The 16,705-nt window shown below is 41.4% G+C and overlaps 1 protein-coding gene across 2 annotated transcripts in view; it reads right to left on the reverse strand.

Moving 5' to 3' along the window:
- Positions 1-7,353: 7,353 nt before the first annotated feature.
- Positions 7,354-16,705, reverse strand: part of zeb2b (zinc finger E-box binding homeobox 2b) — a 90,644-nt gene continuing 81,292 nt past the window's right edge. Inside the window, exons 8-10 of one of the 2 annotated variants that reach the window (XM_073462390.1) lie at positions 13,987-15,998; positions 11,378-11,480; positions 7,354-9,536 (exon numbers count right to left, since the gene is read on the reverse strand). In XM_073462390.1, coding sequence (XP_073318491.1) covers positions 8,965-9,536; positions 11,378-11,480; positions 13,987-15,998 — 2,687 coding nt within the window. In that variant the 3' untranslated portion in view covers positions 7,354-8,964. Of the gene's footprint in view, positions 9,537-11,299; positions 11,481-13,986; positions 15,999-16,705 lie in introns of both variants that reach the window. The other variant, XM_073462389.1, reaches the window with a different exon arrangement.

A 16,705-nucleotide genomic window follows, 5' to 3' on the forward strand; every position in this document is an offset into this window, starting at 1 on the left:
AGGGTCAGATTTTCTTTGCATTCTGGGAAATGTAGGAAATCACTAACTGAGGCTGAGAGGAAACAGAAGCGTCAGACTGTAAAATTACATAATTCATTAGAAAATAAAGTATTTGAGGATGAATAGTGCTCAATTTTGATAATTAGCTTTCACTTAATGATCTTTTACTTCATTTATGAGCGTCTTTGTGTGATTGCCGCCTCGCTTTTACCTTTCCTACCTTCACTTAATTAGCTTTTTAAAGCTCTGTGAAGCATTTTTTGGATCTCTTCTGGAAAATGGCACCTAAATAAAGACCGAGGTTCTTCTTTCAACACAGATTATTCTTGTGTCCCTGGAATATTTATGCATAATAACGCTGGGCAAAGCAATAAGTGCCAGGCAGGAGGGGGAGAAAAAAAAAAAGTAATGCAGTAACGTCCAAACATTAGGCGAGGATGAGTTTCTTTTATCGTCATCTTCTTCTTCTTCCCTTCCTTTTTTTCCCCCTCCTCTGTAGCACCGCTGGCACCGGGCTGCACCACCTGCTCCGGGGCTCTTTTCGCAGCGGCCAGAATGAACAGCTGGCTTCTCTTCTGACGCTCTGATTGGCTAATCCCTGCTGGTCACTTGCGCTTTTCCTCCCTGCATGTCATTGAACTTTCTCTCGCCGAATGCCAGGTCCGAGGAGTGCTCCCCTCTCCCTCCCTCTCGTCTTTGCCCAGGCCCCGTCCTTCATGTGCCCCGCGAATGGTCCGGGTGGCATATGGGGATATGTAAATAATTTAATGAGGTCAAAAGTGTGAGAGTCTCCTCTGCTCTACCCTCGTCCAAACCCTCCGTCCATGACATCAACGGATCATAAAATAATGTTCATGCAAGCAATATATGTGTCCAATATTGACCTCTATCACCCTGTGTCGCCCACCTGACAGAGACAATCTGTAGTCCCAGAGACAATTTGTAGTCCCAGAGTAAAACACATCCTTATACTGACACGATTGAATATTGCTAAAAACTAACAAAAGACGTGACCATCGCATGAAAATGACTCTTATGTAACTTAAAGGTGCAACGTGTAAGAATTGGCCACCTGTCGAATCACAAGCCATCTGTAGCTGCAGTTAGCTAGTTAGTTAGCTCAGTTAGCTGCGCAGTTAGTGGTCCAGACTGGGAGCACAGAGCACCAGAGGCCTGTTAACGTTTGAACCACTAGCATAGGAAAGTTGGTCCAGGTTGAGCTGAGGCTAGCTGGTTAGCATGCTAACTTCAGTAGATGTCTCTGCAATCCAATACAAATACATAAGAAAGTCCAATTTGTTTTTTTCATTTTTCAAATTCTGATATGTTGCTCCTCGCTGCAGCATGTGGACTTGCGATCTCCATACCACCTCACCTGACTACCTCCTTTGCTGCCTTAATAATTACGACGCCCACTGGAGGCCGCTGCCTAAAAAATAAACATGAATATGTGTCGTAATAAGCTGCTTTCACAGACGACCAACAGTATACGTTGTTTTCCTGTTGAAACTGACAAAATCAAGCTGGAGTCGGGGTTGTGATTAGCTTAGCTTAGCATAACAACTGGAAACGGGGGAAACAGCTAGCCTGGCTTTGTCCACAGTTCAGAAACGACTGAAGTTCTTGTTGTTATGAACTATTCTGGGCAAACAACAGCGGGGTGTAGTGACTGCAGGATCTTCAAGGTTTGTCATCACAGTGAGGTTGCCAGGTTTTGTACCACGGAGAGACTAAAAACACAAGAACTGTGCTAGCGGTCTGTATCTGGCAACAGTCGTTTATCAAATCTAATGACTTGGATTTTGCATTGGGAGTTTTGTTTTTGTCATTTTTAGTTTTGGTTTGGACAAATGCATTCACAGGTTTGTAACATCTGGTGAGAATATGTCTGAAATACCTCCTGAACTAGTGAAGGCGACTGGATTTTACCCAAAATACCAAAATACATTCTGCAGCGTAAAACGATTAGCACAAAGTTGGACCCAAAGGTAAAAACAAAACTGCTGCATGTGCTCAAAACTTATCTAAGTTTCTATAATGCTTCTTTGTCCCATTACAAGTGTAAATGGTTTCACTGATGAGCTGAGCTCAGAACTATTCAAAGGACAGAAATATTGGCAAATACTGGCCTAGATTTCAAAACTTCAGCTCGGTCTGTGATGCTAAATGATAGCAAAAAAATCAAACTTCAGAAAACTCAGAGAAGCTCGATGGAGTCCGCAGGATTCTGATGGAGACTCAGCAGGACATTAACAAAAGAAAAGTGAAGCAAGTGGGTCAGAAAATAACTTCCAAACTAATTTCTTCAACTAATAAAACTTAATAACTTGTCATCAAACACTCGTCCTGTAGACTTACGGTCTCTGTCGATGCCTCTAGGAAGCAGCTGAAGATTTATTTCTTCAGACTCGTCCTCGTCTCTTCTCGCGCTGTAGTTTCGTGAGTCTTCTTTTTTTTTTTTAACTATCTTACCTGCGAGGCGCTGTGTGACCTACATGACCTGATGGTCTCATGTGTTTCCATGACAAGTGAACAAACTCCATCTGTGTAGAAGAGACTATGAAATTTGGTTAAATGTGGCGGAAAGGTCATGTTTTTAATCACAAGGACCCTGGACAGCTCCGGGATCAGCACACTGGACAGCAGTTATGGATGTTTTTTTGTTGTTTTTTCCCAGAATGCTCTTGGCTAGCATGGATAATGTGAAAAAACGGAAAAAATAAACAAATAGTGTGGTAAAAGCTCCTATAAAACCTGTCAGGTGCTTGCTAACATCCAACAAAATGGACGGTGGCAAGAAAATCAAACATTTCTTTACAACTTTTGTGTGTTTAAAGTTGTTTGTAGCGTCTGTATGCGAGCGTGGACCTGCTACAGCGTAGCCTGTGTTCATCCTGCAGCGTCCTCTCTTCATCAGAGGTAAAACTACCACCGACTCACTCACTTTTTCTTCATATCCAGGGACTGATCTGTTCTCCAGCGTGGCTTTCGACCGACTTCAACTTGGAAAAAACACACTTGAAATCCTCGGTCGCAAACCAAACCTCAGACCTTAATTTCGCTCGCTGGCCTCCGACGTGTTCTGTCATGCTCTATCGCTCTTATTCTGCGCATTAAAGCGTGATCTTTTTTTCCCTTACGTCTTCATTTTGCTGCTGATGTTCCACGCTCTGCCTCCTTTTTTCCACATTGTAACCCTCCTGTTTCTTGGTGTTTTTTTCTTTAAGTGCTGTACGGTTGACAACAGAGAGCTCGCAGCGCCGAGAAGATGAGAACTGCAGGTAGAGGATTGAAGTGGAGGATGAATAAAACAAGACGGAGGAGCGTTTTCAATGCAAACGAGTCGATTTTACTACTAAGTGTATCTGTGGAGGCAGCAGAGTAGCCTGAGGCAAAATGTACACTTAGCTTTGGTCTATACAAGGCCCAGCAGTGAATCATTAGAGCTCAGCTGTCCAAAATACACCACCAATCTGGCCCAGGCATATGGCTGCATGACACTCGTATGAATTACTACTACACACTCGTGTTGTTGTTTTTCCTCCCTTTTTAAATGTTCTATGAGCCGGGCAACACTCCCAACACCGTTTTACATCAGAGCGGATCAGAATCACAGCGCTGACGCCCTGAGAGACGAAACAGGTTTAACACAGGAGGGAGAGTCGGGTTCAAACGCTTTATTAAAGGGCTGGTTGTACGATGTGTCGCATTAAAATATAATATTTGCTTTGTGCAGAGATTATTCTGATTATAGGATGTTATTGGTTACTGTGACTCTACAGTACACTGGTGGTTACTGCAGTTTCATGTAAATATTGTAAATAAATACTGTAAATATCCACAGTATATTAATGTTTCTGTAAATATCTACAGTATATTAACAGTTACTGTAAATATCTACAGTATATTAATGTTACTGTAAATAACTACAGTATATTAACAGTTACTGTAAATATCTACAGTATATTAATGTTACTGTAAATATCCACAGTACATTATTTTTATTGTGACTTTTACACTATATTATCGGTTAATGTGATTTTTTTACAGTACATTGTTGGATACTGGGATTAACTATATTATTGGTTACTGTGATTTTATACAGTATATTATCACTCACAGTGTGTTTTTAGAGTTTATGGTTGGTTACTGTGATTTTTTATGGGACATTATTGTGACTTTCTACAGTATATTATTGGTTACTGTGATTTCTTACAAGACATTATCGTTATTGTCATTTTCTACAATATATTATCAGTACTGTGATTTTTTTTACAGTACATTGTTGTTTACTCTGATTTAATTAACAATATTGTTGGTTACTGTGATTTTATACAGTACATTACTGTAAATATCTACAGTATATTGCTGTTTCTGTGATTTTTACAGTACATTATTGATTACTGTGATTTAATGCAGTATGTTATCACTCATTGTTTGTTTTTAGAGTTTATGGTTGGTTACTGTGATTAGATACAGCATATTATCACTTATTGTGATTTTTTACAGCACATTGTTGGTTATGTTTTTCTACAGGATGTAATTATTAACTGTGCTTTTTATTTTGTAGCAACTTGATTTCTGTAATTCTCAGTAACGTTTTGATTGCTGTCATTCTGACTGAATACACAATAAATGACAGTGACTTGACAAGTTTTAACATTTAAGTTGCAATTTAAAGATATCATGCAAATATGTCAAGGAATATGTGTTTTTAATGTGCCTGAACCAGATCATTCAGTATGTTAGTTTTAATCTGTAGGGATTACCACATGGGTGGAGCTTGCTTCAAAGGACTGAAATCAGTTTTCAGCAGCACATAGCTGCTCTCTGATGCAGTGTTTGTGGAGAAAAGGTTCATTTCTTGTCTGCATATCAGTCAAAACATGTTTATGTGTAAACTAAAATTATTAAGTGCACAAAAAAATCAATGCGGGGAACCACCGCGCCGTCTGATTGCAATTAAAAGCCGTCCTCGTCTGAGCGCGCGCTAATAGCCTGAGACAGTATTGATCAGTAAATGTAAGACTAGATTGGATCAACATCAGTATCAGTCAATATTCAAAGAGTGACAACTGGAATTCATACAGACAAGGAAGAAGAAAGATAAGAGTTATTCTCGGTCCTATTTAGTCCTCAGAGGTAAATAACATTCAACCATTTCTTCTTTCTTTCACACCTTTCCTTGATCTAATAAACTTTTCCCCTCTGTTTCCTAATTCAGCAGCTCCCTCTCCGCCTCCATCTACTCCAGGGTTGCAGGAATATTTCATCACATCCGTCCCGACCTTTGACCTTCCCTATTAGTTGCTTGTGAAGTCTGGCGAATTCAAGCTTTTATGCGAGTCTAATAGATGTAAAATGTAAAAAGTAGAGGACGGTAGAAATTCCCTCTCTTCGCGGTATCCTCCGGAGGATTCCCTCCTCGCTCGTCTTGACACGCGCACTCATTTTTTTCCCGCATGTGTAATTGTTGAGGCGGTTCACGGCAGCATTATCAAATTCATCAGCTAATCATTTAAGACCCCCTCTTTTATCTGCGAGATGGTCTGCGAATGATCCGATGGCACGCCGATCGATAGGAAAATCGGAATATGCAAAGCGCGTTCTGATGTTTGGCATCGCTCAACCTTTGGCGCTTTCATCTCGGCCTTTTGATGTTGCTTTTAATCTGCATAACGCAGTGTGAGTGGCTAATGGAGTCGAGCATCGTCTCCTTCAGCGGGGAGGACTCCGCTGCTGGAGTCCACCTGTCAGGGCCGAGCAGAAGTTTCAGCATGAGATTTGGAGAAAGAAAAGTGTTGTTAATAAACTGGAGGGATGAGGACATCCTGGGTAGTTCAGTGAGGAGGCAGGGCTGCTGCTGGTCCTGATATTCCTCAGTGTTTGATTCTTCACTGGGTGTTTAAAATGTGAGTGCTGTGTTCGTATGTGTTGTTTTGTCCGACCAACAGTCCAAAACCCAAAGATAATCAGTTTAGAACGATATGAAAGCGTCAAATCCTCGCATTTGAGAGGCTAAAACCAGCGTATGTTGCGTATTTTTGCGTCATAATTGACTTAAACAATCAGTAAAACCGTTGCACATTAAATTTCTTTCATTTCATCTATAAAAATGTCCGAAAATAGTGAAAAATGCCGTCAAGTCAAGTCCAAAGTGATGCATTCAAATGTCTTATTTTGTCTGACCAGTAGTCCAAAACCCAAATATATTCAGTTTGAGATGATATAAAATAAAGAAAACAGCAAAACCTCTCATGTGAGCAGCTATATTTTGGTATTTAAATGACGTTATCGATTATTAGAAATTGCTGCAGATTTGTTTTCTTTCATTTAAATCATTGACATGTACGAAAGAGTGGAAAGTGCCTGCCGAGAGTCCAAAGTGATGCATTCAGTGTCTCGTTCTGTCTGAAACCCAAAGATATTCACTTTAAAGTGAAAAGTAGCAAATCCTCATATTTAACAAGATGTAAAGAGCTGATTTTTAGCATTTTTTCTTCATAAATTAACTTTGGTTATTAAAATTGTTGCTGATTTCTCTTTATATCAGCCGTCCACGAACTGAAGGTGATTTAACAGTAGCTATAACATAATGCTATATGTTGTCGTATCTACGCTATCTCGTTAAATATGCACTTATTTGTGCAAATGTCGAGGACAGAAATCTGAACTAAAGTAAACACCAGAATGTGTATTTTGGTTTTTGTCTGAAGGAAGAAAACTAGTGTATGAAAAATAATGTTTCTCAGGCAACAAATCCCATAAAAATGCTAAAAAATGGGCCCCAGATGTAAAGCCCCATTTCTAAAACAAGCTCAGCTATTTCCTTCAGCAGCTGGTCACTGTAGTTTTTAGCAAGAAAGGAGGAAATGCGGCTTCCGCTTGGGACTATTTTCAGCGGTGGATGAACACACATTTTGTGCTGTGGTCAGTATTTGTGGTGGACGGATGATGTATGCAAAACATGTAAAAACACAACATTTCTATTCTCGTATTCGTCTAATACTTGTTCTTCATTGTGGTGGTTTGATGGATCCAGGTGAGAAGACGTTGAATATATGTTTGGTTTTGACTTTATCATCTAAATGAGACGTAATCAGGCAGCAGGGCCAGGGGTCAACTCACTCTGATCCATCCGAACATGTGAATCTAAACTGTATGTCATTAACATAATAATGAGAGGCAGAGACTTTGTATGAACTGGATATGAGGAGAGAAAAAAGATTTCCAGTTTTTTTTTTCTCTCTTTGGAGGGAATTTAAAGTGACTGGATCGCGGCGCTGCCAAGCAAAACCTCACAGTTTGTGTTCTCTGTGAATAAACATGAAGCGCTGAGGGTTTGGTACTCTGTAATTTGGCTACTTTTTATTCGAGCAGGGTCATTTTCAAGAGAAATTACAAATTAAGAATTCAATAATACTTTTACAAAGACATTTCAGGAAAGATTCTTCTTCAGTCATGATATCATACATAGTATTTAACAGTCCCTCTTCATTTTTTTTAGCTTAAAAAAAGAAACAAAGATGAAGAAAGTGGAATTTTTTTCAGTCGAAAATACAGTGTTTTCACAATTGTATAAAAGTTCCCAAATTTGGAATTTTCCAGTAACTGGAAAATAAAAAGGAAAATAAAATAAAATAAGATTAAACTTCGCATTTCACAATGTTTCAAAACACAATAAATGCTCTCTTTACGTAAAATTTGCCCCTATGATCGACACCATGTTCCTTTTTACTAAAATATATCTATATATTGAAGAACTATAGTACTGTACACAACAGTATGAAATAAATAAAATTAGGAAATATAAAATGGGCCACATAAATAATGTTTTTTTTTTTCAACCTACAAATAAAATGAATGCAATTTGTTTGTTTCCAAAAAAGAAAAAGAAAAAAAAAATGGTTTGGTGTAATACTGACAAAGTTCAAAAAGAAAAAAAGAAACTGAGAAAACATTGCACAACATAATGTAAACTAAGGAACTGTTGCCTATACGTCTTAATACTGACACGGATGCTTCAAAGAACAACGGTGAACCATTTCATAATACTGAAGCTGGTGAAAAAAATTAACCTTCCTTTTACACAATACGAGGGTGGCACTTGCAGAAAACACACAGGTTAAAAGGTTTGCATATAAGGCTTCTTTTTTCTTATCAAAAACACCTTACAAAGGCTTCGTCCTTCATTTTTTTTTTTTCCCTCCCACACCATCTGTCCATAAACTGTATTTTCCCTTAAAACGAAGGTCTCTTTAAAACTTCATCCTCTTAAAAAAAAAAAAAAAGCTCCTTCATACAGTTCTTCTGTTTTTAAAATTCCTTCACGTGAAGTTTGATTCAAGAGGCCTAAAATAGTGTGGCTGGAGATGTTCGTGGCCGGGCAACGATGGCAAAAAACTAAAGACGACACTGTAGGTAGGTAGGTGATAACAAAGGTAATATCGAAGGACTGTAGTGCAGACACTACTGCTCTTTTTCCAACACTGTATAAATATATACATAGGCAATACTTTTTATTATTTTTGTTCATGATTATAGAAGCGGAGTGCAATTTGTACAAGTCACTAGTTGTGCTATAAATACTATGGAACACAGGGGGTTTATTTGAGGAGGTTAGCACCACACATATTTTTAGGCCTTAGTACTGTACATTTTTTGAAATGTATTCATTTATTCATTGTTCGGTTTGCATAATGCAGCTTATTTCACAAACCCATGCCTTCCCTTCCCCTCAAACGCCTCCTCCAGATTGATTTTTGAGTCCATGTCTTGTTTCGGCAGACATCTTCCCCCTCGAGGAGTCTGTCAAAGAAAGCTTCCCGGAAGCTTCAGGCACGTGCACGTACAGCTTAAAACACGGTGTTTTAAACCGAGCAGGTAAGAATACTGAACCGAAAGAGAGAGAAACTTAAAACTCTTTAAGATGGGAAGCTTTTGAAACGCCGCCGCTGCCGATGATTACATGCCGTCCTCCATCGTGTCCTCGTGATCCGATTTGGTTTCCGTTTTGCCGTCCAGCGAGCTATCGTCCATCGAGTGCTCTCCGTTCTCCTCCTCGTCCCTCAACGTGTCCGGGTCCGTGTCCATGCTCTTGCTTTCCTCCTCCTCCTCCTCGAACTCGTCGTCCCTCCGTCCGATCTTCGCATACGTTCCTTCCACTTCCTTCCGTCCCTCTCTGATCCCTCCGTTCACGGCATCGTGCCTCAGGATGGCCTCGCGCTCCGCCAGCTCCGGGTAACCCTGAGGAGTCATGCCCTGCAAGTACGCCCGGCTCATGAGCAGCTCCGTGGGCTCCAGGTGGCCCTTCTCGCGGGCCTCCCTCTCAGCCGCCTCCCGCTCCTCAGCCTCCCGCTTGCAGTAGGAGTAGCGGTGGTTCATGTGCTGCGAGTAGGAGCCCGAGTGGGAGAACCTCTTCCCGCACTTGTCGCACTGGTAAGGCTTCTCCCCCGAGTGCAGTCTGGAGTGCTCGATGAGATGGTGTTTGTGTTTGAAGGCTTTCTTGCAGATCTGGCACTGGTGCGGCCTCTTGCCTGCGGACACAACAAAACACAGAACGAGGAGACGTGAGTCGGCTTGCTTCGCTCGTCCTGCTGCCACAACAACAAATCACACAAGTCAGAAGAAAAGCAAAACGTTGAGGAAAAACTCTGATGAATTGGATGGCATGGAGTAAAATGACATCACGGAGCATTAAATCCAACTTTGACATACGACTTAGGGATATTTGTTTATTCAAATTGCGAGCACGATGAGAAAGTGCGCTCGCATTCATGGGCCTACATTATGGAAATTCCCTCCCGTGGTTAAAGCATGGAGAAACTCAACCACAACTACTTATTTTAGGCCTGCGTGCCACACTCATGAATGCAACATAAATAAACTACTGCAAAGCAAACAAACAGAAGAAGGCGCGACAAAGGAGTAAACAAATCCGAGATTGGGTTTTGGAGGGTAAGGGGGAGGCTCCGAGGGGGTTGCTCTGCTTATCTCCGAACACAATTCAAGTTCATGGTGACGCCTGGCCCTACATTAGGTTTTGGGCTGGGGCTCCTCCGTCTACCAAAATCTGACGGGACGCTTCGGATGCCAAGGCAGAAATGAGAAACCCAAGCTGGCCACAAGGGCAGGGTGAGATAGTTTTATGACACAGGGCCATAAACTGTCTGGCTAAATAAATGTCCTCCGACTTGTCATGTGGCCACACGGCTGCTGTTACACTTACACTTTATTCCAAAACACTTCTTCTAGGACCTAAAGTTACCTGAATCTTCTTAACGACTTTTTAAACTCCTAATTTTCTGCTTCTTTTTTTTGCTCATTCACTGCTGCTCAGCACGTGTGGAAATATGGCTGCCTGCCTCACACAAATCACATGACTCCCCTCTGACACTCCAGTCCGCCCGCCAACAGGCTTTTCAAAGTGCACTTCTGTCCAACATCTGGCCGGTTCAACTGCACTTTACTGCACTTCTGAGCCTCGTAATATTGTTTTAAAAACAAGACACAGCGACGCGAACATGAAAGCGTCGCGGTCCTGAGCGAGATGGAGGGGCGTTGTGGAGATAACGCACCCTTTTTTTTTTTTTTAAGAGTTCAGCGCACTGTTCTGACGGTGCACCCTCCCTCCCTTTTATGTCCGACCAGATAACATGAAGGCTGCATAAAGCACTGAGCGCTCGGCTACTGATAGCGGATAAAATAAATGATGCAACCTAGTGAAAGAGGATCTCTGTATAATAACTATAATGAAAGACTTGTTATCGGTGCTCTGAAGCTTCTGAGCACTACTCCGCTGATGTGATCTATCGCCAATAATGGGGCCGATAAAGGCATTAGGGGCCTTTTGCTGGCTTTATATATCTAGGTGAATTGATGTGTGTCTTTTAAAGATAGCAAAATGGTTAATATAGCAGGATATGATTGGAAAATAAAGAGCACAATCACTTGAAAAGATAGCTGAAGCCTCCCTTTACTTGCCCACCTGCATTAATTACAGATTTGTTATCCAAAAGAGCCGCTATATTGTTTCAAAATCTCAAATCAGAACACACAAAGCTTCGAAACTTTAAATGCAATTTACTCATTCGTTGGCATCTCAACCCTGTCAATGAAGAAGCAAGTTAGGTGTTGGTTTACATATAACAACTTAGGGGTTAAACAGAGAAGAAAGAAAGAGAAAAGAGGGGGGAACATAAAATGTATATATTCATACTGATAGGATTTGGAAACACAAACATTTAAAACATAAAAAAAAAGCATGGGGTTTAAAATAAGGGTCTAGAACAGTATATACCTGTGTGTTCATATTTGTGTCTTAGAAGGGAACTGCTCTTCTGGAATGTTTTGTCGCACAAGTCACACGCGTACATACCACTTTCGGTCTTCTTAATCTTCTTCCGCGACAGACAGGAGTCGGGGTCTGTCATGTCGTCCAGCCCTGACATGTAATCTGGTGTACCGTCGAGCAGGTCCCCCTTAAAAAACCACAAACAAAAAGAAAAGAAAAGAAGAGAAGACAAAAAAATAATAATGAATTTGGGGCGTGATAAAAGGGGGTTGCAGTTTATTTACTGACTGCGAGAAGAAGTTTGCCGGTTAGCTGGAGTGAATTGAAGAAGAGCAAGTTTAATGTCCATTTGTAGCTGCAGGTTTAGCTTGAGCTAACTCGATGTAAAGGCTAATGTTACATTTCTTTTTTCTTTGTTTTGTCCAGAAAGCTATATAACCTCTTGATATGACTTACAGCCTACAGGAAGGCCATTTATAGCCACGTTAAACAGGAAGCTAGTTGCTAAACATGTAGGGAAGCCTATCAGAAACTGGCACAAAGCCAGGAAGTTTACAATTCTTCAAAAACAAAAACATTTCAGGAATAAATGCAGGCAAAAAATTGCAGTTATTTGTCTATTAAAGTATTGTAGCTCCAGCTTAAGCTTTCGCTAATTGCTAAAACATGTAGCCTGTCAAAAACTGTCACAGCCACAATGAGTTCTTAAAAAAGTTTTTCAAGAATAAATTACTGAAAAATGTCATAATACTTCAAAATGTTTCCATTTAGATGCTAATAGTTTGTTGTTGATATCATTCTAGATGGAATTTCTTTAAATTTCTGGGACATTACTTTGTTTAAAAAAGCTAACATCCTGTGTTCATGTGCTAACTGCTAAACACGTAGCCTTTAAAAATCTGAAAACTGTAAAAACAATGCAAGTAATTTAGGAATAAATGTCATAATATCGCAATTGTATAATGTGTAAGTTTGCACATATTGTTTTTATTTAAATAAAAGCTACTTAACGAAAAGTAAATTAAGTTTTTAGCCACTTCATATCACCAGATAAAGCCATAAACCAGAGCCTTACCTCCCAAACAATCACACTATGCTACATACGCTCATGCATTTTTAATTACCAGCACATACCAGCGTTGATTTCTTATAAAATTTTCAGCTCCGGAGTAATATCACCCATCTATAACTGACATGCTCGCCCATTATGAAACCCCGGCCATAATGGTGTATTCAGTGTGGTCTAATTTTGTACAGGAGTGTTAATTCCGCACATTTCTTTTTTAAAAATTCTCTTTTATGATGAAGATTAGTCTTAAACATGAATTGATGGGGAACAATATTACAACATTAGAGGAGGCACTGAGCACCATTCTTGAAATTGCAAACTCATATAATGATTAAAATCAGAAGGTGCACCTTAATGGCCGACCCACGCTTTCTTTAATGAATATGTGTGTGATAATGTGAGGACAGCTCTGCACTGTGTTTTAAGAAGGGACCACTATCACTCTGCAATCAATTTGAACTAAACGCCTGTAGCTGTATTTTTAAAATCTAATTTAATAACTTAGAATAGGAAACATTATTAATACTTTTTTTCATCAAAATGGTTCCCTCTATGTTAAACAGCCTTCAGCATTCAGTGGTAATGAACATGGAGACTGTGCATTATTAATCCACATGTAGAAGCTCATTTTGGCTGTGGCTCTCTCTTTAAAATGCAGCAAAGTTGCGATGGGAAATTTCAGAGAAGTGCACAGCTCCGGGGCTCACCTTTGTCATTTTTACAAAGGCCTTTCACCCATATTTAATAACAAAATATCTGAGTTCAGGCCGGCGCTGGAAGAGGACTGGAGTCAGGAGCATTAATGTATTCCACCCACAGCTGAGGGTAAAATTTACAGCGGAGAGTGGTAACAATTATGGCTTTACCGAGATGAGATTTTAGGGCCAATATCGTTCCTGTTATTTATTTGAACCTGATGCTGTTTGATTTTTTTTTAATGCTTAAATTGGACCTTTTTGAGAGTAAAAATTAAAGCACTCAAAAACTGAAGATATTCATGGTTATGGTTCAGGGTGGAAGAACCCTTGCAGCAGTTTTTAGACCATTATTGGACAATTATAAAAATCTACAAATGAAACTGGAGGGTTAGAGGCTCATTACGGAGGGAGGCAGAGGCAGGTTCGATTAAAGTTTTTTACAGTCCGACAGCTGTAAAAAATAAAAATAGGACTGCAACTAATGATTATTTTCATCCTTGGTGAACAAGAAGATCAATCTATTGCAATAAATGATTGTTTAGTCGTCGTTGAAATGGTATAAATCAGAAAATTTGCAAATGTTCACATTTGAGAAGCTGGAAACAGTAAAAAAAAAAAAAAAAAACCTTTTCTCCTCCGTTATTGGCTGATTGCAGTTTATCATTAAACTGCTCTGTAAACATCTGAACCTCTAAATTACGCCCTTGACTCCATGACACCACTACGCTTCACTTTTTTTCCGCCCCGGGGTCGTGTCACAGCTGTTTATCTCCATCGCCCTTTGCCAGTTCACTCTACCTCAGGTGAGCGTTTCTCTCTCCTGAGCCGAATGTCGTTTTTTAATTAGTACAGAAATGAGTTCAGATCATTTTAGGAGAATCTGAGTGAGCCTGGGGCTTTGACAAAACCACAGGTGGCTTATTTACCTGGAAACCTGGTTTCCGCTGGTACTTTCTCCTCTGCTGCATCTCGGCAAAGGTAGCTGCCCCTGCTGCGTAAGTGTAGGCCATGTGCGGTAGGAAGCCCATTTGATCCATGCCCGGGTAGGGCCTAAGACCTGGTATGCTGGCCTGCATCGGGGGCATGAATGTGGCAGGTGGGAAAGCGCTCTGAGGTGGAAGTGATGTGTACAGGGGTTTGGCAGCAAACGGGTTAATGCCGAAGATGGGGCTAGTGCTTTTTTCAAGGTTTCCGTTGTTGGTAGAGCCTGAGAATTCCTTCTTGAGATAGGCCAAGTTCAAAGGCTCTTCGAAGTGCTCTCGAGGAGAGGGTATGCTGTTATGGTCGATGGTAATGCTGTTGACTTTAGGTCTGCTTTTGACAGTCAGTGCATGCTTGGGTTCCTTCATTAGTCTCGGCAGAGAGAGGTCCAGCGGCTCAGCCTGCAGGTCTTCTGAAGTCAAGCTGTTTGGAGTGTAGGAGCTGCTGTGGGAGTTTTTGGAAGATGTGGAGGACAGATTTAGCGGGGAGGGGGTGTTGCTGCGGGAGTGGTCCAACTTTTCACCTGTGGGTTTGGCGCTGCCGCTGAACTGGTGGTTTTTCAAATGTCTGAGCGAGTTGTCACAGTTGTTCACGTTGTTATGGAGCTCTGCTATGGAGGGGGACGTGATGCGGTCAGTAGGTTTGAGTAGAGACACAGGTGACCTAGCTGCCATAGAGTCTTTTTGTGGAGTGTGGTGGTTATTTGTTCCGAGAACCATATCCGAGTTGTTCCTGTGCTCTAGTGGTGGGGTTCTAGTAGTGCCGTAATGGTACATCTTCCGCTGCTCGAACCACTCCTTGACGAATTCCTGAGGAAGGCCGACCGCTATGGAAATCTTGAGCAGCTCCTCCGAGTTGGGCTCCATGTTCATGGCGAAATACGCCTTTAGCACAGACATGTGGTCCCTGTAAGGGTTGATGGGCCCAGTGAGTCCCTTGTCAGACAACATGGAGGGGGATAAGTGGGCGTTCTTCTCCATGAACATCACTGGTTTGCTGGGCATCAGATTCTCACTGGGCTGCAGCACGGCTTTGATCTCCTCGTTCATTTTACACAGGTAGCGTTCGTGCTGATGCAAAGGTATTGGCCCGGTGAAGGTTTCTTTGCAAAATTGGCAAGCATAAGGTGTAAACATGTGATTTTCCTGCACCTTCTCATCCACACCTCCTTCAAGCATGTGGTTGGATTTCTCTCGTTTGATATTGCTAATCTGTCTCTTTGAGTCTGTTGTCAAGCTCTGGAGGCAGGCTTTGGCTTCGTTCACTTTTTCTAATGTGTAGTCGATGATGCTTTTGGTGGCGCCGTTGTGATTGACAAGTGGAAGACCGACCTGACCTCCCGATTGTGCCAGCACCTGCTTCTGCTCTTCAACCTGGGACCCCAGCTCCTTCATGTAGGCCTTGAGCTTGGACAGCTCCTCTGGCTTGCAGTCCATTTTCTGCCTGCACACAGTGTTGTCCACAATCTGGAGGACCTTCTGCACCTCGCTCAGGTTGTTCCCCAGTGGCCCTGGATAGCACATGAGCTGCTGTTCTAGCCCACTCATCCCAAGGTGCTGCAAGGGGCTCTGGCCCGTCGAGTTGTGGTGGATCCCCAGCGGGCTGTTCCCTCCCATGCCCCCGTTCATGAACGATGCAGGAGCAGCAAATCCATGAGACGCCATCATCAGCTTGTAGTCGTTGAAGTCGAGCGGCTCGGTTTTGATGTTCAAGTGGTTGTTGTGCTCGGGGAGGCCAAGCGGCTTGCCGTTCTCCAGCTTCTGCCGCAGCTGGGTGATGGCAGTGTTGGTGGGCGAGGAGGAGGCGGAGGTCGGGGAGGAGCCCGTCTTCATGTTGCTGCGCATCCTGCCGTTGACAGCGATCAGACCGATGCACTTCTTGCTGCTTATGTGGGAGCTGTAGGAGCCGGAGTGGGAGAAGCGCTTCTTGCAGTTGGGGCACTCGTAGGGTTTTTCACCTGAAATGAAAAATATACAGCGTAAGATGAAAAATATCATCAAATTAGGAGCTTTTTACTGTTAATTTTGTTACTATAGAGGATACTAAACATTAATCAAATTGTATTATTAATGGAAAAAGTGTAAGGGTTAAGTGAATACAATTAAAGTGCTTTACATTAGGTAAAGGAAGGTAAAACAAAATAAAACTGAAAAATATCCAAGAAATGCAGAAGAGTTGCAGCAAGGTGATGAATTGCCCTGCACAGGAAGTAAAAGTTTAAAACATAAGTCAAGCAAAACTAAAACAGTGCAGTCACATAATGTTCCTAAAGGGCTTGTTGTTGCATGTCTTTACGTAAATGATTTGTGAGGTGTCTTGTCTTCAAACAATATAATTTTAATTAATTTCTCTAAGTTGTCTTTTAACATCTGGACACGAGGAGCCGATAAAAATTAGCCTTTTGAGCACCTCTGCCTCTTTTAGCTTCTCTGTTGATCAATGGACATTGTCCCTGACAAATAAACTAATAAATTAAACAAAATTTCCTGAAATGCTTCACACACGTACACATTTCTAAGCAAATATTGTACTTGGCAAGTGGACCGATTCTCTACACAGCAGAGTTCAGTGTCCATCAACAGCAGGGAGGGTCCAAAATAAACCGAAAGGAATTTCTGCAGATTCATGCTGTTCTTAAATCACGGTTATGAATATTCAAAGAGC

Source organism: Pagrus major, chromosome 24 (assembly GCF_040436345.1).
Source record: "Pagrus major chromosome 24, Pma_NU_1.0".
NCBI lineage: Eukaryota > Metazoa > Chordata > Actinopteri > Spariformes > Sparidae > Pagrus > Pagrus major.